This window comes from Pygocentrus nattereri, chromosome 5 (assembly GCF_015220715.1).
Source record: "Pygocentrus nattereri isolate fPygNat1 chromosome 5, fPygNat1.pri, whole genome shotgun sequence".
In the NCBI taxonomy this organism is placed as follows: Eukaryota; Metazoa; Chordata; class Actinopteri; order Characiformes; family Serrasalmidae; genus Pygocentrus; species Pygocentrus nattereri.
Window position 1 is genome coordinate 50,605,888 of NC_051215.1, and position 20,207 is coordinate 50,626,094.

General features: G+C 41.8%; 1 protein-coding gene across 1 annotated transcript in view; it reads left to right on the forward strand.

Annotated features, from left to right (window-relative positions):
- The first annotated feature begins 13,909 nt into the window (after window positions 1-13,909).
- The window catches only part of LOC108416460 (mucin-3A-like), a 122,753-nt gene continuing 116,455 nt past the window's right edge, over window positions 13,910-20,207 (forward strand). The window contains exons 1-23 of the mRNA XM_037538675.1: window positions 13,910-14,213; window positions 14,304-14,452; window positions 14,569-14,690; window positions 15,118-15,179; window positions 15,285-15,385; window positions 15,500-15,572; window positions 15,670-15,824; window positions 15,943-16,064; window positions 16,488-16,549; window positions 16,655-16,755; window positions 16,867-16,939; window positions 17,035-17,189; window positions 17,308-17,429; window positions 17,857-17,918; window positions 18,024-18,124; window positions 18,236-18,308; window positions 18,404-18,558; window positions 18,677-18,798; window positions 19,225-19,286; window positions 19,392-19,492; window positions 19,604-19,676; window positions 19,772-19,926; window positions 20,045-20,166. Coding sequence (XP_037394572.1) covers window positions 13,912-14,213; window positions 14,304-14,452; window positions 14,569-14,690; window positions 15,118-15,179; window positions 15,285-15,385; window positions 15,500-15,572; window positions 15,670-15,824; window positions 15,943-16,064; window positions 16,488-16,549; window positions 16,655-16,755; window positions 16,867-16,939; window positions 17,035-17,189; window positions 17,308-17,429; window positions 17,857-17,918; window positions 18,024-18,124; window positions 18,236-18,308; window positions 18,404-18,558; window positions 18,677-18,798; window positions 19,225-19,286; window positions 19,392-19,492; window positions 19,604-19,676; window positions 19,772-19,926; window positions 20,045-20,166 — 2,625 coding nt within the window. The 5' untranslated portion in view covers window positions 13,910-13,911. The remainder of the gene's footprint in view (window positions 14,214-14,303; window positions 14,453-14,568; window positions 14,691-15,117; window positions 15,180-15,284; window positions 15,386-15,499; window positions 15,573-15,669; window positions 15,825-15,942; window positions 16,065-16,487; window positions 16,550-16,654; window positions 16,756-16,866; window positions 16,940-17,034; window positions 17,190-17,307; window positions 17,430-17,856; window positions 17,919-18,023; window positions 18,125-18,235; window positions 18,309-18,403; window positions 18,559-18,676; window positions 18,799-19,224; window positions 19,287-19,391; window positions 19,493-19,603; window positions 19,677-19,771; window positions 19,927-20,044; window positions 20,167-20,207) is intronic.

Below are 20,207 nucleotides of genomic sequence, written 5' to 3' on the forward strand. Positions count from 1 at the left end.
ATCATAACAACAGATGGAACTACAACTATAGCCTCCACGAGTGAGCCTGCAACAAGCACAGCACCGACAACTGACGAAACTACAACGGTTACAGCCATGACTACTGACGAACCCACAACTACATCCTTAACAGATATGCCAACTACTAGTGAATCCACAGTGGCATCTACTGCAATCACAACACGGACAGTAGCTGAGACAACTGGTCTAGAATTGACAACGATTAACACTGAATTACCCACAACCAATGAAACAACTACAATCATTACAACAGATGGAACTACGACTGCTGCCAGCACAACTGAGCCTAATACGAGCACACCACCAGCAAATGCTGAAATAACAACGCAAGCAGTCATGACTACTGAGGTTCCCTCAACAGCTACATTGACAGATGTGCCAACTACTAGTGACTCCACAGTGGCATCTACTGCGATCACAACACAGACAGTAGCTGAGACAACTGGTCTAGAAATGACAACGATTAACACTGAATTACCCACAACCAATGAAACTCCAACAACTACAATCATAACAACAGATGGAACTACAACTATGGCCTCCACAACAGAGGCTACAACAAGCACAGCACCGACAACTGCTGAAACTACAACGGTTACAGCCATGACTACTGACAAACCCACAACTACATCCCTAACAGATATGCCAACTACTAGTGAATCCACAGTGGCATCTACTGCAATCACAACACAGACAGTAGCTGAGACAACTGGTCTAGAAATGACAACGATTAACACTGAATTACCCACAACCAATGAAACTCCAACAACTACAATCATTACAACAGATGGAACTACGACTGCTGCCAGCACAACTGAGCCTAATACGAGCACACCACCAGCAAATGCTGAAATAACAACGCAAGCAGTCATGACTACTGAGGTTCCCTCAACAGCTACATTGACAGATGTGCCAACTACTAGTGACTCCACAGTGGCATCTACTGCGATCACAACACAGACAGTAGCTGAGACAACTGGTCTAGAAATGACAACGATTAACACGGAATTACCCACAACCAATGAAACTCCAACAAATACAATCATAACAACAGATGGAACTACAACTATGGCCTCCATGACTGAGGCTCCAACAAGCACAGCACCGACAACTGACGAAACTACAACGGTTACAGCCATGAATACTGACGAACCCACAACTACATCTGTGACAGATATGCCAACTACTAATGAATCCACAGTGGCATCTACTGCAATCACAACACAGACAATCGCTGAGACAACTGCTCTAGAAATGACAACGATTAACACTGAATTACCCACAACCAATGAAACTCCAACAAATACAATCATAACAACAGATGGAACTACAACTATAGCCTCCACGACTGAGCCTGCAACAAGCACAGCACCGACAACTGACGAAACTACAACGGTTACAGCCATGACTACTGACGAACCCACAACTACATCCTTAACAGATATGCCAACTACTAGTGAAGTCACAGTGGCATCTACTGCAATCACAACACGGACAGTACTTGAGACAACAGCTCTAAAAATGACAACAATTAACACTGAATTACCCACAACCAATGAAACTACAATCATAACAACAGATGGAACTACAACTATAGCCTCCACGACTGAGCCTGCAACAAGCACAGCACCGACAACTGACGAAACTACAACGGTTACAGCCATGACTACTGACGAACCCACAACTACATCCTTAACAGATATGCCAACTACTAGTGAATCCACAGTGGCATCTACTGCAATCACAACACAGACAGTACCTGAGACAACAGCTCTAAAAATGACAACAATTAACACTGAATTACCCACAACCAATGAAACTCCAACAAGTACATTCATTACAACAGATGGAACTACGACTGCTGCCAGCACAACTGAGATTAATACGAGCACACCACCAGCAAATGCTGAAATAACAACGCAAGCAGTCATGACTACTGAGGTTCCCTCAACAGCTACATTCACAGATTTTCCAACTACTAGTGAATCCACAGTGGCATCTACTGTAATCACAACACAGACAGTTGCTGAGACAACTGCTCTAGAATTGACAACGATTAACACTGAATTACCCACAACCAATGAAACTCCAACAACTACAATCATAAGAGATGGAACTACAACTATGGCCTCCATGACTGAGGCTCCAACAAGCACAGCACCGACAACTGCAGAAACAACAACGGTTACAGCCATGACTACTGACGAACCCACAACTACATCTGTGACAGATATGCCAACTACTAGTGAATCCACAGTGGCATCTACTGCAATCACAACACAGACAATCGCTGAGACAACTGCTCTAGAATTGACAACGATTAACACTGAATTACCCACAACCAATGAAACTCCAACAACTACAATCATAACAACAGATGTAACTACAACTATAGCCTCCAGGAGTGAGCCTGAAACAAGCACAGCACCGACAACTGACGAAACTACAACGGTTACAGCCATGACTACTGACAAACCCACAACTACATCCTTAACAGATATGCCAACTACTAGTGAATCCACAGTGGCATCTACTGCAATCACAACACAGACAGTAGCTGAGACAACTGCTCTAGAAATGACAACGATTAACACTGAATTACCCACAACCAATGAAATTCCAACAAGTACATTCATAACAACAGATGGAACTACGACTATGGTCTCCACAACTGAGCCTACAACAAGCACAGCACCGACAACTGGCGAAAATACAATGGCTACAGCCATGATTACTGACAAACCCACAACTACATCCCTAACAGATATGCCAACTACTAGTGAATCCACAGTGGCATCTACTGCAATCACAACACAGACAATGGCTGAGAAAACTGCTCTAGAAATGACAACGATTAACACTGAATTACCCACAACCAATGAAACTCCAACAACTACAATCATAACAACAGATGGAACTACAACTATGGCCTCCACAACAGAGCCTACAACAAGCACAGCACCGACAACTGCTGAAACTACAACGGTTACAGCCATGACTACTGACAAACCCACAACTACATCCCTAACAGATATGCCAACTACTAGTGAATCCACAGTGGCATCTACTGCAATCACAACACAGACAGTAGCTGAGACAACTGGTCTAGAAATGACAACGATTAACACTGAATTACCCACAACCAATGAAACTCCAACAACTACAATCATTACAACAGATGGAACTACGACTGCTGCCAGCACAACTGAGCCTAATACGAGCACACCACCAGCAAATGCTGAAATAACAACGCAAGCAGTCATGACTACTGAGGTTCCCTCAACAGCTACATTGACAGATGTGCCAACTACTAGTGACTCCACAGTGGCATCTACTGCGATCACAACACAGACAGTAGCTGAGACAACTGGTCTAGAAATGACAACGATTAACACTGAATTACCCACAACCAATGAAACTCCAACAACTACAATCATAACAGATGGAACTACAACTATGGCCTCCATGACTGAGGCTCCAACAAGCACAGGACCAACAACTGCTGAAACTACAACGGTTACAACCATGACTACTGACGAACCCACAACTACATCCTTAACAGATATGCCAACTACTAGTGAATCCACAGTGGCATCTACTGCAATCACAACACAGACAGTACCTAAGACAACTGCTCTAAAAATGACAACAATTAACACTGAATTACCCACAACCAATGAAACTCCAACAAGTACATTCATTACAACAGATGGAGCTACGACTGCTGCCAGCACAACTGAGCCTAATACGAGCACACCACCAGCAAATGCTGAAATAACAACGCAAGCAGTCATGACTACTGAGGTTCCCTCAACAAGTACATTGACAGATGTGCCAACTACTAGTGACTCCACAGTGGCATCTACTGCGATCACAACACAGACAGTAACTGAGACAACTGTTCTAGAAATGACAACGATTAACACTGAATTACCCATAACCAATGAAACTCCAACAACTACAATCATAACAACAGATGGAACTACAACTATAGCCTCCACGACTGAGCCTGCAACAAGCACAGCACCGACAGCTGATGAAACTACAACGGTTACAGCCATGACTACAGACGAACCCACAACTACATCCTTAACAGATATGCCAACTACTAGTGAATCCACAGTGGCATCTACTGCAATCACAACACAGACAGTACCTAAGACAACTGCTCTAAAAATGACAAGAATTAACACTGAATTACCCACAACCAATGAAACTCCAACAAGTACATTCATTACAACAGATGGAACTACGACTGCTGCCAGCACAACTGAGCTTAATACGAGCACACCACCAGCAAATGCTGAAATAACAATGCAAGCAGTTATGACTACTGAGGTTCCCTCAACAGCTACATTCACAGATTTTCCAACTACTAGTGAATCCACAGTGGCATCTACTGCAATCACAACACAGAGAGTTGCTGAGACAACTGCTCTAGAAATGACAACGATTAACACTGAATTACCCACAACCAATGAAATTCCAACAAGTACATTCATAACAACAGATGGAACTACGACTATGGTCTCCACAACTGAGCCTACAACAAGCACAGCACCGACAACTGGCGAAAATACAATGGCTACAGCCATGATTACTGACAAACCCACAACTACATCCCTAACAGATATGCCAACTACTAGTGAATCCACAGTGGCATCTACTGCAATCACAACACAGACAATGGCTGAGACAACTGCTCTAGAAATGACAACGATTAACACTGAATTACCCACAACCAATGAAACTCCAACAAGTACATTCATTACAACAGATGGAACTACGACTGCTGCCAGCACCACTGAGCCTAATACGAGCACACCACCAGCAACTGTTGAAATAACAACGCAAGCAGTCATGACTACTAAGGTTCCCTCAACAGCTACATTCACAGATTTTCCAACTACTAGTGAAACCACAGTGGCATCTACTGCACTCACAACACAGAGAGTTGCTGAGACAACTGCTCTAGAAATGACAACGATTAACACTGAATTACCCACAACCAATGAAATTCCAACAAGTACATTCATAACAACAGATGGAACTACGACTATGGTCTCCACAACTGAGCCTACAACAAGCACAGCACCGACAACTGGCGAAAATACAATTGCTACAGCCATGATTACTGACAAACCCACAACTACATCCCTAACAGATATGCCAACTACTAGTGAATCCACAGTGGCATCTACTGCAATCACAACACAGACAATGGCTGAGAAAACTGCTCTAGAAATGACGACGATTAACACTGAATTACCCACAACCAATGAAACTCCAACAACTACAATCATTACAACAGATGGAACTACGACTGCTGCCAGCACAACTGAGCCTAATACGAGCACACCACCAGCAAATGCTGAAATAACAACGCAAGCAGTCATGACTACTGAGGTTCCCTCAACAGCTACATTGACAGATGTGCCAACTACTGGTGACTCCACAGTGGCATCTACTGCGATCACAACACAGACAGTAGCTGAGACAACTGGTCTAGAAATGACAACGATTAACACTGAATTACCCACAACCAATGAAACTCCAACAACTACAATCATAACAGATGGAACTACAACTATGGCCTCCATGACTGAGGCTCCAACAAGCACAGGACCAACAACTGCTGAAACTACAACGGTTACAACCATGACTACTGACGAACCCACAACTACATCCTTAACAGATATGCCAACTACTAGTGAATCCACAGTGGCATCTACTGCAATCACAACACAGACAGTACCTGAGACAACAGCTCTAAAAATGACAACAATTAAGACTGAATTACCCACAACCAATGAAACTCCAACAAGTACATTCATTACAACAGATGGAGCTACGACTGCTGCCAGCACAACTGAGCCTAATACGAGCACACCACCAGCAACTGCTGAAATAACAACGCAAGCAGTCATGACTACTGAGGTTCCCTCAACAACTACATTGACAGATATGCCAACTACTAGTGAATCCACAGTGGCATCTACTGCAATCACAACACAGACAATGGCTGAGAAAACTGCTCTAGAAATGACGACGATTAACACTGAATTACCCACAACCAATGAAACTCCAACAACTACAATCATTACAACAGATGGAACTACGACTGCTGCCAGCACAACTGAGCCTAATACGAGCACACCACCAGCAAATGCTGAAATAACAACGCAAGCAGTCATGACTACTGAGGTTCCCTCAACAGCTACATTGACAGATGTGCCAACTACTAGTGACTCCACAGTGGCATCTACTGCGATCACAACACAGACAGTAGCTGAGACAACTGCTCTAGAAATGACAACGATTAACACTGAATTACCCACAACCAATGAAACTCCAACAACTACAATCTTAACAGATGGAACTACAACTATGGCCTCCATGACTGAGGCTCCAACAAGCACAGGACCAACAACTGCTGAAACTACAACGGTTACAACCATGACTACTGACGAACCCACAACTACATCCTTAACAGATATGCCAACTACTAGTGAATCCACAGTGGCATCTACTGCAATCACAACACAGACAGTACCTGAGACAACAGCTCTAAAAATGACAACAATTAAGACTGAATTACCCACAACCAATGAAACTCCAACAAGTACATTCATTACAACAGATGGAGCTACGACTGCTGCCAGCACAACTGAGCCTAATACGAGCACACCACCAGCAACTGCTGAAATAACAACGCAAGCAGTCATGACTACTGAGGTTCCCTCAACAACTACATTGACAGATGTGCCAACTACTAGTGACTCCACAGTGGCATCTACTGCGATCACAACACAGACAGTAACTGAGACAACTGTTCTAGAAATGACAACGATTAACACTGAATTACCCACAACCAATGAAACTCCAACAACTACAATCATAACAACAGATGGAACTACAACTATAGCCTCCACGACTGAGCCTGCAACAAGCACAGCACCGACAGCTGATGAAACTACAACGGTTACAGCCATGACTACTGACGAACCTACAACTACATCCCTAACAGATTTTCCAACTACTAGTGAATCCACAGTGGCATCTACTGCAGTCACAACACAGACAGTAGCTGAGACAACTGCTCTAGAAATGACAACGATTAACACTGAATTGCCCACAACCAATGAAACTCCAACAAGTACATTCATCACAACAGATGGAACTACGACTATGGTCTCCACAACTGAGCCTACAACAAGCACAGCACTGACAACTGCCGAAACTACAACGGTTACAGCCATGACTACTGACGAACCCACAACTACATCCCTGACAAATATGCCAACTACTAGTGAATCCACAGTGGCATCTACTGCAGTCACAACACAGACAATGGCTGAGAAAACTGCTCTAGAAATGACAACGATTAACACTGAATTACCCACAACCAATGAAACTCCAACAACTACAATCATAACAACAGATGGAACTACAACTATGGCCTCCACAACAGAGCCTACAACAAGCACAGCACCGACAACTGCTGAAACTACAACGGTTACAGCCATGACTACTGACGCACCCACAACTACATCCCTGACAAATATGCCAACTACTAGTGAATCCACAGTGGCATCTACTGCAATCACAACACAGACAGTAGCTGAGACAACTGCTCTAGAAATGACAACGATTAACACTGAATTACCCACAACCAAAGAAACTCCAACAAGTACATTCATAACAACAGATGGAACTACGACTATAGCCTCCACAACTGAGCCTACAACAAACACAGCACCGACAATTGCAGAAACTACAACGGTTACAGCCATGACTACTGACGAACCCACAACTACATCCTTAACAGATATGCCAACTACTAGTGAATCCACAGTGGCATCTACTGCAATCACAACACAGACGGTATCTGAGACAACTGCTCTAGAAATGACAAAAAATTACACTGAATTACCCACAACCAATGAAACTCCAACAAGTATATTTATTACAACAGATGGAACTACGACTATGGACTCCACAACTGAGCCTACAACAAGCAGAGCAGCGACAACTGACGAAACTACAACGGTTACAGCCATGACTACTGACGAACCCACAACTACATCTGTGACAGATATGCCAACTGCTAGTGAATCCACAGTAGCATCTACTGCAATCACAACACAGACAGTAGCTGAGACAAATGGTCTGGAAATGACAACGATTAACACTGAATTACCCACAACCAATGAAACTACAACAACTACAATCATTACAACAGATGGAACTACGACTGCTGCCAGCACAACTGAGCCTAATACGAGCACACCACCAGCAAATGCTGAAATAACAACGCAAGCAGTCATGACTACTGAGGTTCCCTCAACAGCTACATTGACAGATGTGCCAACTACTAGTGACTCCACAGTGGCATCTACTGAAATCACAACACAGACAATCGCTGAGACAACTGCTTTAGAATTGACAACGATTAACACTGAATTACCCACAACCAATGAAACTCCAACAAGTACATTCATAACAACAGATGGAACTACGACTGCTGCCAGCACAACTGAGCTTAATACGAGCACACGACCAGCAAATGCTGAAATAACAACGCAAGCAGTCATGACTACTGAGATTCCCTCAACAGCTACATTCACAGATTTTCCAACTACTAGTGAATCCACAGTGGCATCTACTGCAATCGCAACACAGAGAGTTGCTGAGACAACTGCTCTAGAAATGACAACGATTAACACTGAATTGCCCACAACCAATGAAACTCCAACAAGTACATTCATCACAACAGATGGAACTACGACTATGGTCTCCACAACTGAGCCTACAACAAGCACAGCACTGACAACTGCCGAAACTACAACGGTTACAGCCATGACTACTGACGAACCCACAACTACATCCCTGACAAATATGCCAACTACTAGTGAATCCACAGTGGCATCTACTGCAATCACAACACAGACAGTAGCTGAGACAACTGCTCTGGAATTGACAATGATTAACACTGAATTGCCCACAACCAATGAAACTCCAACAACTACAATCATAACAACAGATGGAACTACAACTATAGCCTCCACGACTGAGCCTGCAACAAGCACAGCACCGACAACTGATGAAACTACAACGGTTACAGCCATGACTACAGACGAACCCACAACTACATCCTTAACAGATATGCCAACTACTAGTGAATCCACAGTGGCATCTACTGCAATCACAACACAGACAGTACATGAGACAACTGCTCTAAAAATGACAACATTTAACACTGAATTACCCACAACCATTGAAACTCCAACAACTACAATCATAACAACAGATGGAACTACGACTATGGTCTCCACAACTGAGCCTACAACAAGCACAGCACTGACAACTGCCGAAACTACAACGGTTACAGCCATGACTACTGACGAACCCACAACTACATCCCTAACAGATATGTCAACTGCTAGTGATTCCACAGTGGCATCTACTGTGATCACAACACAGACAGTAGCTGAGACAACTGCTCTAAAAATGACAACAATTAACACTGAATTACCCACAACCAATGAAACTCCAACAAGTACATTCATTACAACAGATGGAACTATGACTGCTGCCAGCACAACTGAGCCTAATACGAGCACACCACCAGCAAATGCTGAAATAACAACGCAAGCAGTCATGACTACTGAGGTTCCCTCAACAGCTACATTGACAGATTTTCCAACTACTAGTGAATCCACAGTGGCATCTACTGCAATCGCAACACAGAGAGTTGCTGAGACAACTGCTCTAGAAATGACAACGATTAACACTGAATTACCCACAACCAATGAAATTCCAACAAGTACATTCATAACAGCAGATGGACCTACGACTATAGCCTCCACGACTGAGGCTACAACAAGCACAGCAGCGACAACTGCCGAAACTACAACGGTTACAGCCATGACTACTGACGAACCCACAACTACATCCCTGACAAATATGCCAACTACTAGTGAATCCACAGTGGCATCTACTGCAATCACAACACAGACAGTAGCTGAGACAACTGCTCTAGAAATGACAACGATTAACACTGAATTACCCACAACCAAAGAAACTCCAACAAGTACATTCATAAGAACAGATGGAACTGCGACTATAGCCTCCACAACTGAGCCTACAACAAACACAGCACCGACAATTGCAGAAACTACAACGGTTACAGCCATGACTACTGACGAACCCACAACTACATCCTTAACAGATATGCCAACTACTAGTGAATCCACAGTGGCATCTACTGCAATCACAACACAGACAGTAGCTGAGACAACTGCTCTGGAATTGACAATGATTAACACTGAATTGCCCACAACCAATGAAACTCCAACAACTACAATCATAACAACAGATGGAACTGCGACTATGGTCTCCACAACTGAGCCTACAACAAGCACAGCACCAAGAACTGCTGAAACTACAACGGCTACAGCCATGAGTTCTGACGAACCCACAACTACATCCCTGACAAATATGCCAACTACTAGTGAATCCACAGTGGCATCTACTGCAATCACAACACAGACGGTATCTGAGACAACTGCTCTAGAAATGACAAAAAATTACACTGAATTACCCACAACCAATGAAACTCCAACAAGTATATTTATTACAACAGATGGAACTACGACTATGGCCTCCACAACTGAGCCTACAACAAGCAGAGCAGCGACAACTGACGAAACTACAACGGTTACAGCCATGACTACTGACAAACCCACAACTACATCCATGAGAGATATGCCAACTGCTAGTGAGTCCACAGTGGCATCTACTGCAATCACAACACAGACAATGGCTGAGAAAACTGCTCTAGAAATGACAACGATTAACACTGAATTACCCACAACCAATGAAACTCCAACAACTACAATCATAACAACAGATGGAACTACGACTGCTGCCCGCACAACTGAGCCTAATAGAAGCAAACCACCAGCAAATGCTGAAATAACAACGCAAGCAGTCATGACTACTGAGGTTCCCTCAACAGCTACATTGACAGATGTACCAACTACTAGTGAATCCACAGTGTCATCTACTGCAATCACAACACAGACAGTAGCTGAGACAACTGCTCTGGAATTGACAACGATTAACACTGAATTGCCCACAACCAATGAAACTCCAACAACTACAATCATAACAACAGATGGAACTGCGACTATGGTCTCCACGACTGAGCCTACAACAAGCAGAGCAGCGACAACTGCCAAAACTACAACGGTTACAGCCATGACTACTGACGAACCCACAACTACATCTGTGACAGATATGCCAACTGCTAGTGAATCCACAGTGGCATCTACTGCAATCACAACACAGACAATGGCTGAGACAACTGTTCTAGAAATGACAACGATTAACACTGAATTGCCCACAACCAATGAAACTCCAACAACTACAATCATAACAACAAATGGAACTACGACTATGGTCTCCACAACTGAGCCTACAACAAGCACAGCACCGACAACTGCTGAAAATACAATGGCTACAGCAATGACTACTGACAAACCCACAACTACATCCATGAGAGATATGCCAACTGCTAGTGAGTCCACAGTGGCATCTACTGCAATCACAACACAGACAATGGCTGAGAAAACTGCTCTAGAAATGACAACGATTAACACTGAATTACCCACAACCAATGAAACTCCAACAACTACAATCATAACAACAGATGGAACTACGACTGCTGCCACCACAACTGAGCCTAATACGAGCACACCACCAGCAAATGCTGAAATAACAACGCAAGCAGTCATGACTACTGAGGTTCCCTCAACAGCTACATTGACAGATGTGCCAACTACTAGTGAATCCACAGTGGCATCTACTGCAATCACAACACAGACAATTGCTGAGACAACTGCTCTAGAAATGACAACAATTAACACTGAATTACCCACAACCAATGAAACTCCAACAACTACATTCATAACAAAAGATGGAACTACAACTATGGTCTCCACAACTGAGCCTACAACAAGCACAGCACCGACAACTGCCGAAACTACAATGGCTACAGCCATGACTACTGACGAACCCACAACTACATCCCTAACATATATGCCAACTACTAGTGAATCCACAGTGGCATCTACTGCAATCACAACACAGACAATGGCTGAGACAACTGCTCTAGAAATGACAACCTTTTACACTGAATTACCCACAACCAATGAAATTCCAACAAGTACCTTCATAACAACAGATGTAACTTCAACTTCCACAAGTGAACCTACAACAAGCACTGCACCGACAACTGCCGAACTGTCTACAGTCATGGCTACTGAGGTACACTCAACGACATCATTAAGAGATATTCCAGCTACTTCTGCATCCACAGTGGCATCTACTGCAATCAAAACACAGACATTTGCTGAGTCCAGTGCTCCAGCAAAAACAAATATTACCAGTGAGGTACCCACAACCATTGAAACTCTACCAAGAACAATCGTAACAACAGATGTAGCTACGACATCAGTCACCACAATCATGCCTGTTACAAGCACAGCACCAGAAATTACAGAAATAACAACGCCTTTGGCCATGCATACTGAGGTAACCTCAAATAGAACAACAGATATTCCAAGCACAAGTGTATCCACAGTGGCATCTACTACAATAACACCACAGACAATGGCTGAGAAAACTGCTTCAGCAATGATAACAACCAACACTGAAGCATTCACAACCAATGAGTCTCCAACAAGTACCATCATAACAACAGATGCAACTACAACTATGGCCTCCACAACTGTATCAACTACAAGCCCAGGACATGCAACTGCTGAAATAAGAACGGCTCTAGCCATGACTATTGAGGTACCCTTGACTACAACATTAACAGCTATGCCATCTCCAACTACATCCACAGTGGCAACTACTACAAAAACAGCACAGACAATTGCTGAGACAACTACTCTCGCAATGACAATGATTAACACTGACGTACCTACAACCAACGCCACTCCAACCAGTACAGTCATAACAACAGATGTAACTACAACATCAGCCTCCACAAACATACTTATTACAAGCACAGCCCATGCAAATGCTGAAATAACAACAGCTTCAGCCATGACTACTGAAGTACCCTTCACTCCAACGTTAACAGATATTCTAACTACTGGTGCATCCACAGTGGCATCTACTGCAAATACAAAACAGACACTTGCTCTAGAAATGACAACGATTAACACTGAAGTATCCACAGTCAATGAAACTCCAACAAGTACAGTCATAACAACTGATGTAAGTACAAATTCGGCCTCCACAACTGAGTCTTCAACTAGCACACAAGAAAGTGCTAAAATAACAATTGTTCCAGTAGTGATTAATGAGGTTACCCCAACTACAACAATAACAACAGATATTCCCACTCTTCCTGTATCCCCCGTTGAGTCTTCTACATTCACAAAACAGACAACTGTGGAGACAAGTGCCCTTGAAACAACAAGAGTTACTACTAACGTAGCCCCAACAACCAATGAAACACCAACAACTACAATCAGAACCACACGTTCAAATACAACTACTACATACACACCCGAGCCTACTACAAGCACAGCACCAGCAACTGCTGAAACAACACCGCCAGTCATGTATACTGCACCATCTGCAACTGCAACAATAACAGATATTCCCTTTACAAGTGTTTTCACAGTGGAGTCTACAAAAAGCACCATATCAACAGCTGATTTTTTTACTTCTCCTATTTCCACACCTGAAGTACCCCCAACTTCAATCACTGCACCAACAGCTACGCCATTGAAATTGGATTCAGTAGCTGCTACTGCATTCCCATTTCAGTACATTACAACTGCTTCACCAATTACAAACACAACTACTGAAATGCCCACAACTAAAGCCATAGAACAAACAACTGAAATGCTAATAACAAGTTTTTACACTACTGTTGAAGCCACCTTTGAGTTTACTACAAGGCCAGCAACTGTGGGTTCAACTGTGTCACCAAGCACATTAAGCTCAGAAAGTAACACAACCAATTCAGTCAGTTCCACAGCCAATTTAATAACAATCCCCATTGCTGAAGTTACTATACCAGATAATGGAGAGCCATACAATTTGTCAATCATCAATACTACAACGACCTATCTACTAACATCGGGAGGAATGAGACAAAATAGAAAAATGTAAGTTTTTAATGACATAATATATAGCCTTACATCATAAGACATGACAAATATAGAAGGTATTTAACAAAATTCCTCTTCTAATTTTAGTTTTGCAGTGGTCTACAGCAGGCTGGTGTTCAACTCCTCCTCTCCTGTCCCCAGTGAGAGTTTGGTCCTCAATGCTACCAACACTTTGCTCAAGTCTCGACGTGCAAACCTCAGTAATTCTACACAAGTGCTGAACGTCACCTATGAGAGTATGTTTTCCTCTCAGATTTCATTACACTGATGCAACTGTGTCCAACATTGTACCACCGTTCTAAAAACCCTTCTTTGATCCACCAAACAAACGAATCGTCAATATTTTCTACAGAAATTTCAGAAACGTCCTATGCCGTCATCTTCACAATCAGCGTCAGTAACATCAGCATGCCTGAGAGCCCTGTCCTCATGAACGGCACCTACACCCAACTGAAGAACTCTGTCAACATCGCTGTGAGTCTACATCATTATACACATTTTTCCAATGTTGGGCCTAAATCGCCTCAGAATGAGTCTGTAGATTATTTCTGATTGATCTTGTTCTTGCTTTGACATACCTTACTGATCCGTTTAAGACTTGTGGCTCAACTCGTCTATAAGCTATAGTGTTCATTTTAATATTAAAAATTAGTTTCCTAAGGCGTATTACTGAGCAGTGTGGCATGCTCTGTGCACCACTCAATGACGGTACATGTAATAAATTATGATCATTTTCAAAAATGCAAGATTTGCACACCACAATATTTTACATGTAAGTTAAATGAAAATTTATTTCAGATTTGGGCAACATTGATTAGACAGTCATCTGGTTAATTTAAATAACTTTTATCGGTCAATAAAATGCGTCATTGGGACTCAAACCCTCTGCTTCTGTCTCCAGCTAAACACACTGCTTAATGAACCTAGTGCAGAACTGTTTGAACCCCAGAGCTCTGACTTCAGGTTAGTTCACAACACAAATGTTTAATATTCTGAAATTTCTAACTTTCATGGTTAGTGTGTAGTAAACAGTGTTATACTTCTGTTTCTTTCATTTTCCTGAAACAGAACATCAGCAAACCAGGTTGATGGTAACATGCAGTACAGCTTCCAAGAGGGAGACGCCAAAACACCAATCAGCTTCCTGAATGAGCTGAAGACAAAGACTGGTACGTTCAGTCACAATATTGCATACCTTAGCTCATCTATTGTTTTTAATCATTCATTCATGTTTGTCAATTTAAATGTAATATTATTTTCACTAATTACTTGTTTTCTTGCAGTCTCAACTACAACAGTTTCTCCAATGACTACAAGCAGGCTGATTGTGACATCTGCAGCAACTCATTCCAAAATGTACGTTACATATGTAACAAATATGTTTAGGGTACAATAAAAAATTTCCCTGTATTGTCATTCAAAATTTGTGAATATGATGACTTTTCCCTTCCAGTCCTACTTCTGCAGTGGTCTACAGCAGGCTGGTGTTCAAGTCCCCCTCTCCTGTCCCCAGTGAGAGTTTGGTCCTCAATGCTACCAACACTTTGCTCAAGTCTCGACGTGCAAACCTCAGTAATTCTACACAAGTGCTGAACGTCACCTATGAGAGTATGTTCTCCTCTCAGATTTCATTACACTGATGCAACTGTGTTCAACATTGTACCACCGTTCTAAAAACCCTTCTTTGATCCACCAAACTAAAACGAATCGTCAATATTTTCTACAGAAATTTCAGAAACGTCCTATGCCGTCATCTTCACAATCAGCGTCAGTAACATCAGCATGCCTGAGAGCCCTGTCCTCATGAACGGCACCTACACCCAACTGAAGAACTCTGTCAACATCGCTGTGAGTCTACATCATTATACACATTTTTCCAATGTTGGGCCTAAATCGCCTCAGAATGAGTCTGTAGATTATTTCTGATTGATCTTGTTCTTGCTTTGACATACTTTACTGATCCGTTTAAGACTTGTGGCTCAACTCTTCTATAAGCTATAGTGTTCATTTTAATATTAAAAATTAGTTTCCTAAGGCGTATTACTGAGCAGTGTGGCATGCTCTGTGTATCACTCAATGACGGTACATGTAATAAATCATGATCATTTTTAAATGGAACTTTTTCGCACTGCAATATTTTATATGTAAATTAATTGAAAATTTATTTCAGATTTGGGCAACATTGATTAGACAGTCATCTGGTTAATTTAAATAACTTATCGGTCAATAAAATGCGTCATTGGGACTCAAACCCTCTGCTTCTGTCTCCAGCTAAACACACTGCTTAATGAACCTAGTGCAGAACTGTTTGAACCCCAGAGCTCTGACTTCAGGTTAGTTCACAACACAAATGTTTAATATTCTGAAATTTCTAACTTTCATGGTTATTGTGTAGTAAATAGTGTTAAACTTATGTTTCTTTCATTTTCCTGAAACAGAACATCAGCAAACCAGGTTGATGGTAACATGCAGTACAGCTTCCAAGAGGGAGACGCCAAAACACCAATCAGCTTCCTGAATGAGCTGAAGACACAGACTGGTACGTTCAGTCACAGTACTGTGTATCATAGGTGGTCTATTCCTTTTAATTGTTAGTTTTATTCCACGTTAATGTAATGGTTCTTTATCCAATTATTGTTCTTTCTTGTAGCCTCACCTACAACAGTTTCTCCAATGACTACAAGCAATCTGCCTGCAACATCTGCAGCAACTCCTTCCAAAATGTATGTTAAATACATAACAGACATGTTTAAAGTACAATTAAAATTTCTTTAATAATCTTCATTCAACATTCAACAAAATGATTTTTCCCTTCCAGTCCTACTTCTGCAGTGGTCTACAGCAGGCTGGTGTTCAACTCCTCGTCACCTGTCCCCAGTGAGAGTTTGGTCCTCAATGCTACCAACACTTTGCTCAAGTCTCGACGTGCAAACCTCAGTAATTCTACACAAGTGCTGAACGTCACCTATGAGAGTATGTTTTCCTCTCAGATTTCATTACACTGATGCAACTGTGTCCAACATTGTACCACCGTTCTAAAAACCCTTCTTTGATCCACCAAACTAAAACGAATCGTCAATATTTTCTACAGAAATTTCAGAAACGTCCTATGCCGTCATCTTCACAATCAGTGTCAGTAACATCAACATGCCTGAGAGCCCTGTCCTCATGAACGGCACCTACACCCAACTGAAGAACTCTGTCAACATCGCTGTGAGTCTACATCATTATACACATTTTTCCAATGTTGGGCCTAAATCGCCTCAGAATGAGTCTGTAGATTATTTCTGATTGATCTTGTTTTTGCTTTGACATACTTTACTGATCCGTTTAAGACTTGTGGCTCAACTCGTCTATAAGCTATAGTGTTCATTTTAATATTAAAAATTAGTTTCCTAAGGCGTATTACTGAGCAGTGTGGCATGCTCTGTGTATCACTCAATGACGGTACATGTAATAAATCATGATCATTTTCAAAAATGCAAGATTTGCACACCACAATATTTTACATGTAAGTTAAATGAAAATTTATTTCAGATTTGGGCAACATTGATTAGACAGTCATCTGGTTAATTTAAATAACTTTTATCGGTCAATAAAAGGCGTTATTGGGACTCAAACCCTCTGCTTCTGTCTCCAGCTAAACACACTGCTTAATGAACCTAGTGCAGAACTGTTTGAACCCCAGAGCTCTGACTTCAGGTTAGTTCACAACACAAATGTTTAATATTCTGAAATTTCTAACTTTCATGGTTATTTTGTAGTAAACAGTGTTAAACTTATGTTTCTTTCATTTTCCTGAAACAGAACGTCAGCAAACCAGGTTGATGGTAACATGCAGTACAGCTTCCAAGAGGGAGATGCCAAAACACCAATCAGCTTCCTGAATGAGCTGAAGACACAGACTGGTACGTTCAGTCACAGTACTGTGTATCATAGGTGGTCTATTCCTTTTAATTGTTAGTTTTATTCCACGTTAATGTAATGGTTCTTTAAGCAATTATTGTTCTTTCTTGTAGCCTCACCTACAACAGTTTCTCCAATGACTACAAGCAATCTGCCTGCAACATCTGCAGCAACTCATTCCAAAATGTATAATAAATACATAACAGACATGTTTAAAGTACAATTAAAATTTCTTTAATAATCTTCATTCAACATTCAACAAAATGATTTTTCCCTTCCAGTCCTACTTCTGCAGTGGTCTACACCAGTCTGGTGTTCAACTCCACGTCTCCTGTCCCCAGTGAGAGCTTGGTGCTCAATGCTACCAACACTTTGCTCAAGTCTCGATGTGCAAACCTCAGTAATTCTACACAAGTGCTGAACGTCACCTATGAGAGTATGTTTTCCTCTCAGATTTCATTACACTGATGCAACTGTGTCCAACATTGTACCACCGTTCTAAAAACCCTTCTTTGATCCACCAAACTAAAACGAATCGTCAATATTTTCTACAGAAATTTCAGAAACGTCCTATGCCGTCATCTTCACAATCAGCGTCAGTAACATCAGCACGCCTGAGAGCCCTGTCCTCATGAACGGCACCTACACCCAACTGAAGAACTCTGTCAACATCGCTGTGAGTCTACATCATTATACACATTTTTCCAATGTTGGGCCTAAATCGCCTCAGAATGAGTCTGTAGATTATTTCTGATTGATCTTGTTCTTGCTTTGACATACCTTACTGATCTGTTGAAGACTTGTGGCTCAACTCGTCTATAAGCTATAGTGTTCATTTTAATATTAAAATTAGTTTCCTAAGGCGTATTACTGAGCAGTGTGGCATGCTCTGTGTATCACTCAATGACGGTACATGTAATAAATCATGATCATTTTCAAAAATGCAAGATTTGCACACCACAATATTTTACATGTAAGTTAAATGAAAATTTATTTCAGATTTGGGCAACATTGATTAGACAGTCATCTGGTTAATTTAAATAACTTTTATCGGTCAATAAAATGCGTCATTGGGACTCAAACCCTCTGCTTCTGTCTCCAGCTAAACACACTGCTTAATGAACCTAGTGCAGAACTGTTTGAACCCCAGAGCTCTGACTTCAGGTTAGTTCACAACACAAATGTTTAATATTCTGAAATTTCTAACTTTCATGGTTATTGTGTAGTAAACAGTGTTAAACTTATGTTTCTTTCATTTTCCTGAAACAGAACATCAGCAAACCAGGTTGATGGTAACATGCAGTACAGCTTCCAAGAGGGAGACGCCAAAACACCAATCAGCTTCCTGAATGAGCTGAAGACACAGACTGGTACGTTCAGTCACAGTACTGTGTATCATAGGTGGTCTATTCCTTTTAATTGTTAGTTTTATTCCACGTTAATGTAATGGTTCTTTATCCAATTATTGTTCTTTCTTGTAGCCTCACCTACAACAGTTTCTCCAATGACTACAAGCAATCTGCTTGCAACATCTGCAGCAACTCCTTCCAAAATGTATGTTAAATACATAACAGACATGTTTAAAGTACAATTAAAATTTCTTTAATAATCTTCATTCAACATTCAACAAAATGATTTTTCCCTTCCAGTCCTACTTCTGCAGTGGTCTACAGCAGGCTGGTGTTCAAGTCCCCCTCTCCTGTCCCCAGTGAGAGTTTGGTCCTCAATGCTACCAACACTTTGCTCAAGTCTCGACGTGCAAACCTCAGTAATTCTACACAAGTGCTGAACGTCACCTATGAGAGTATGTTTTCCTCTCAGATTTCATTACACTGATGCAACTGTGTCCAACATTGTACCACCGTTCTAAAAACCCTTCTTTGATCCACCAAACTAAATCGACTCGTCAAAATTTTCTACAGAAATTTCAGAAACGTCCTATGCCGTCATCTTCACAATCAGCGTCAGTAACATCAGCATGCCTGAGAGCCCTGTCCTCATGAACGGCACCTACACCCAACTGAAGAACTCTGTCAACATCGCTGTGAGTCTACATCATTATACACATTTTTCCAATGTTGGGCC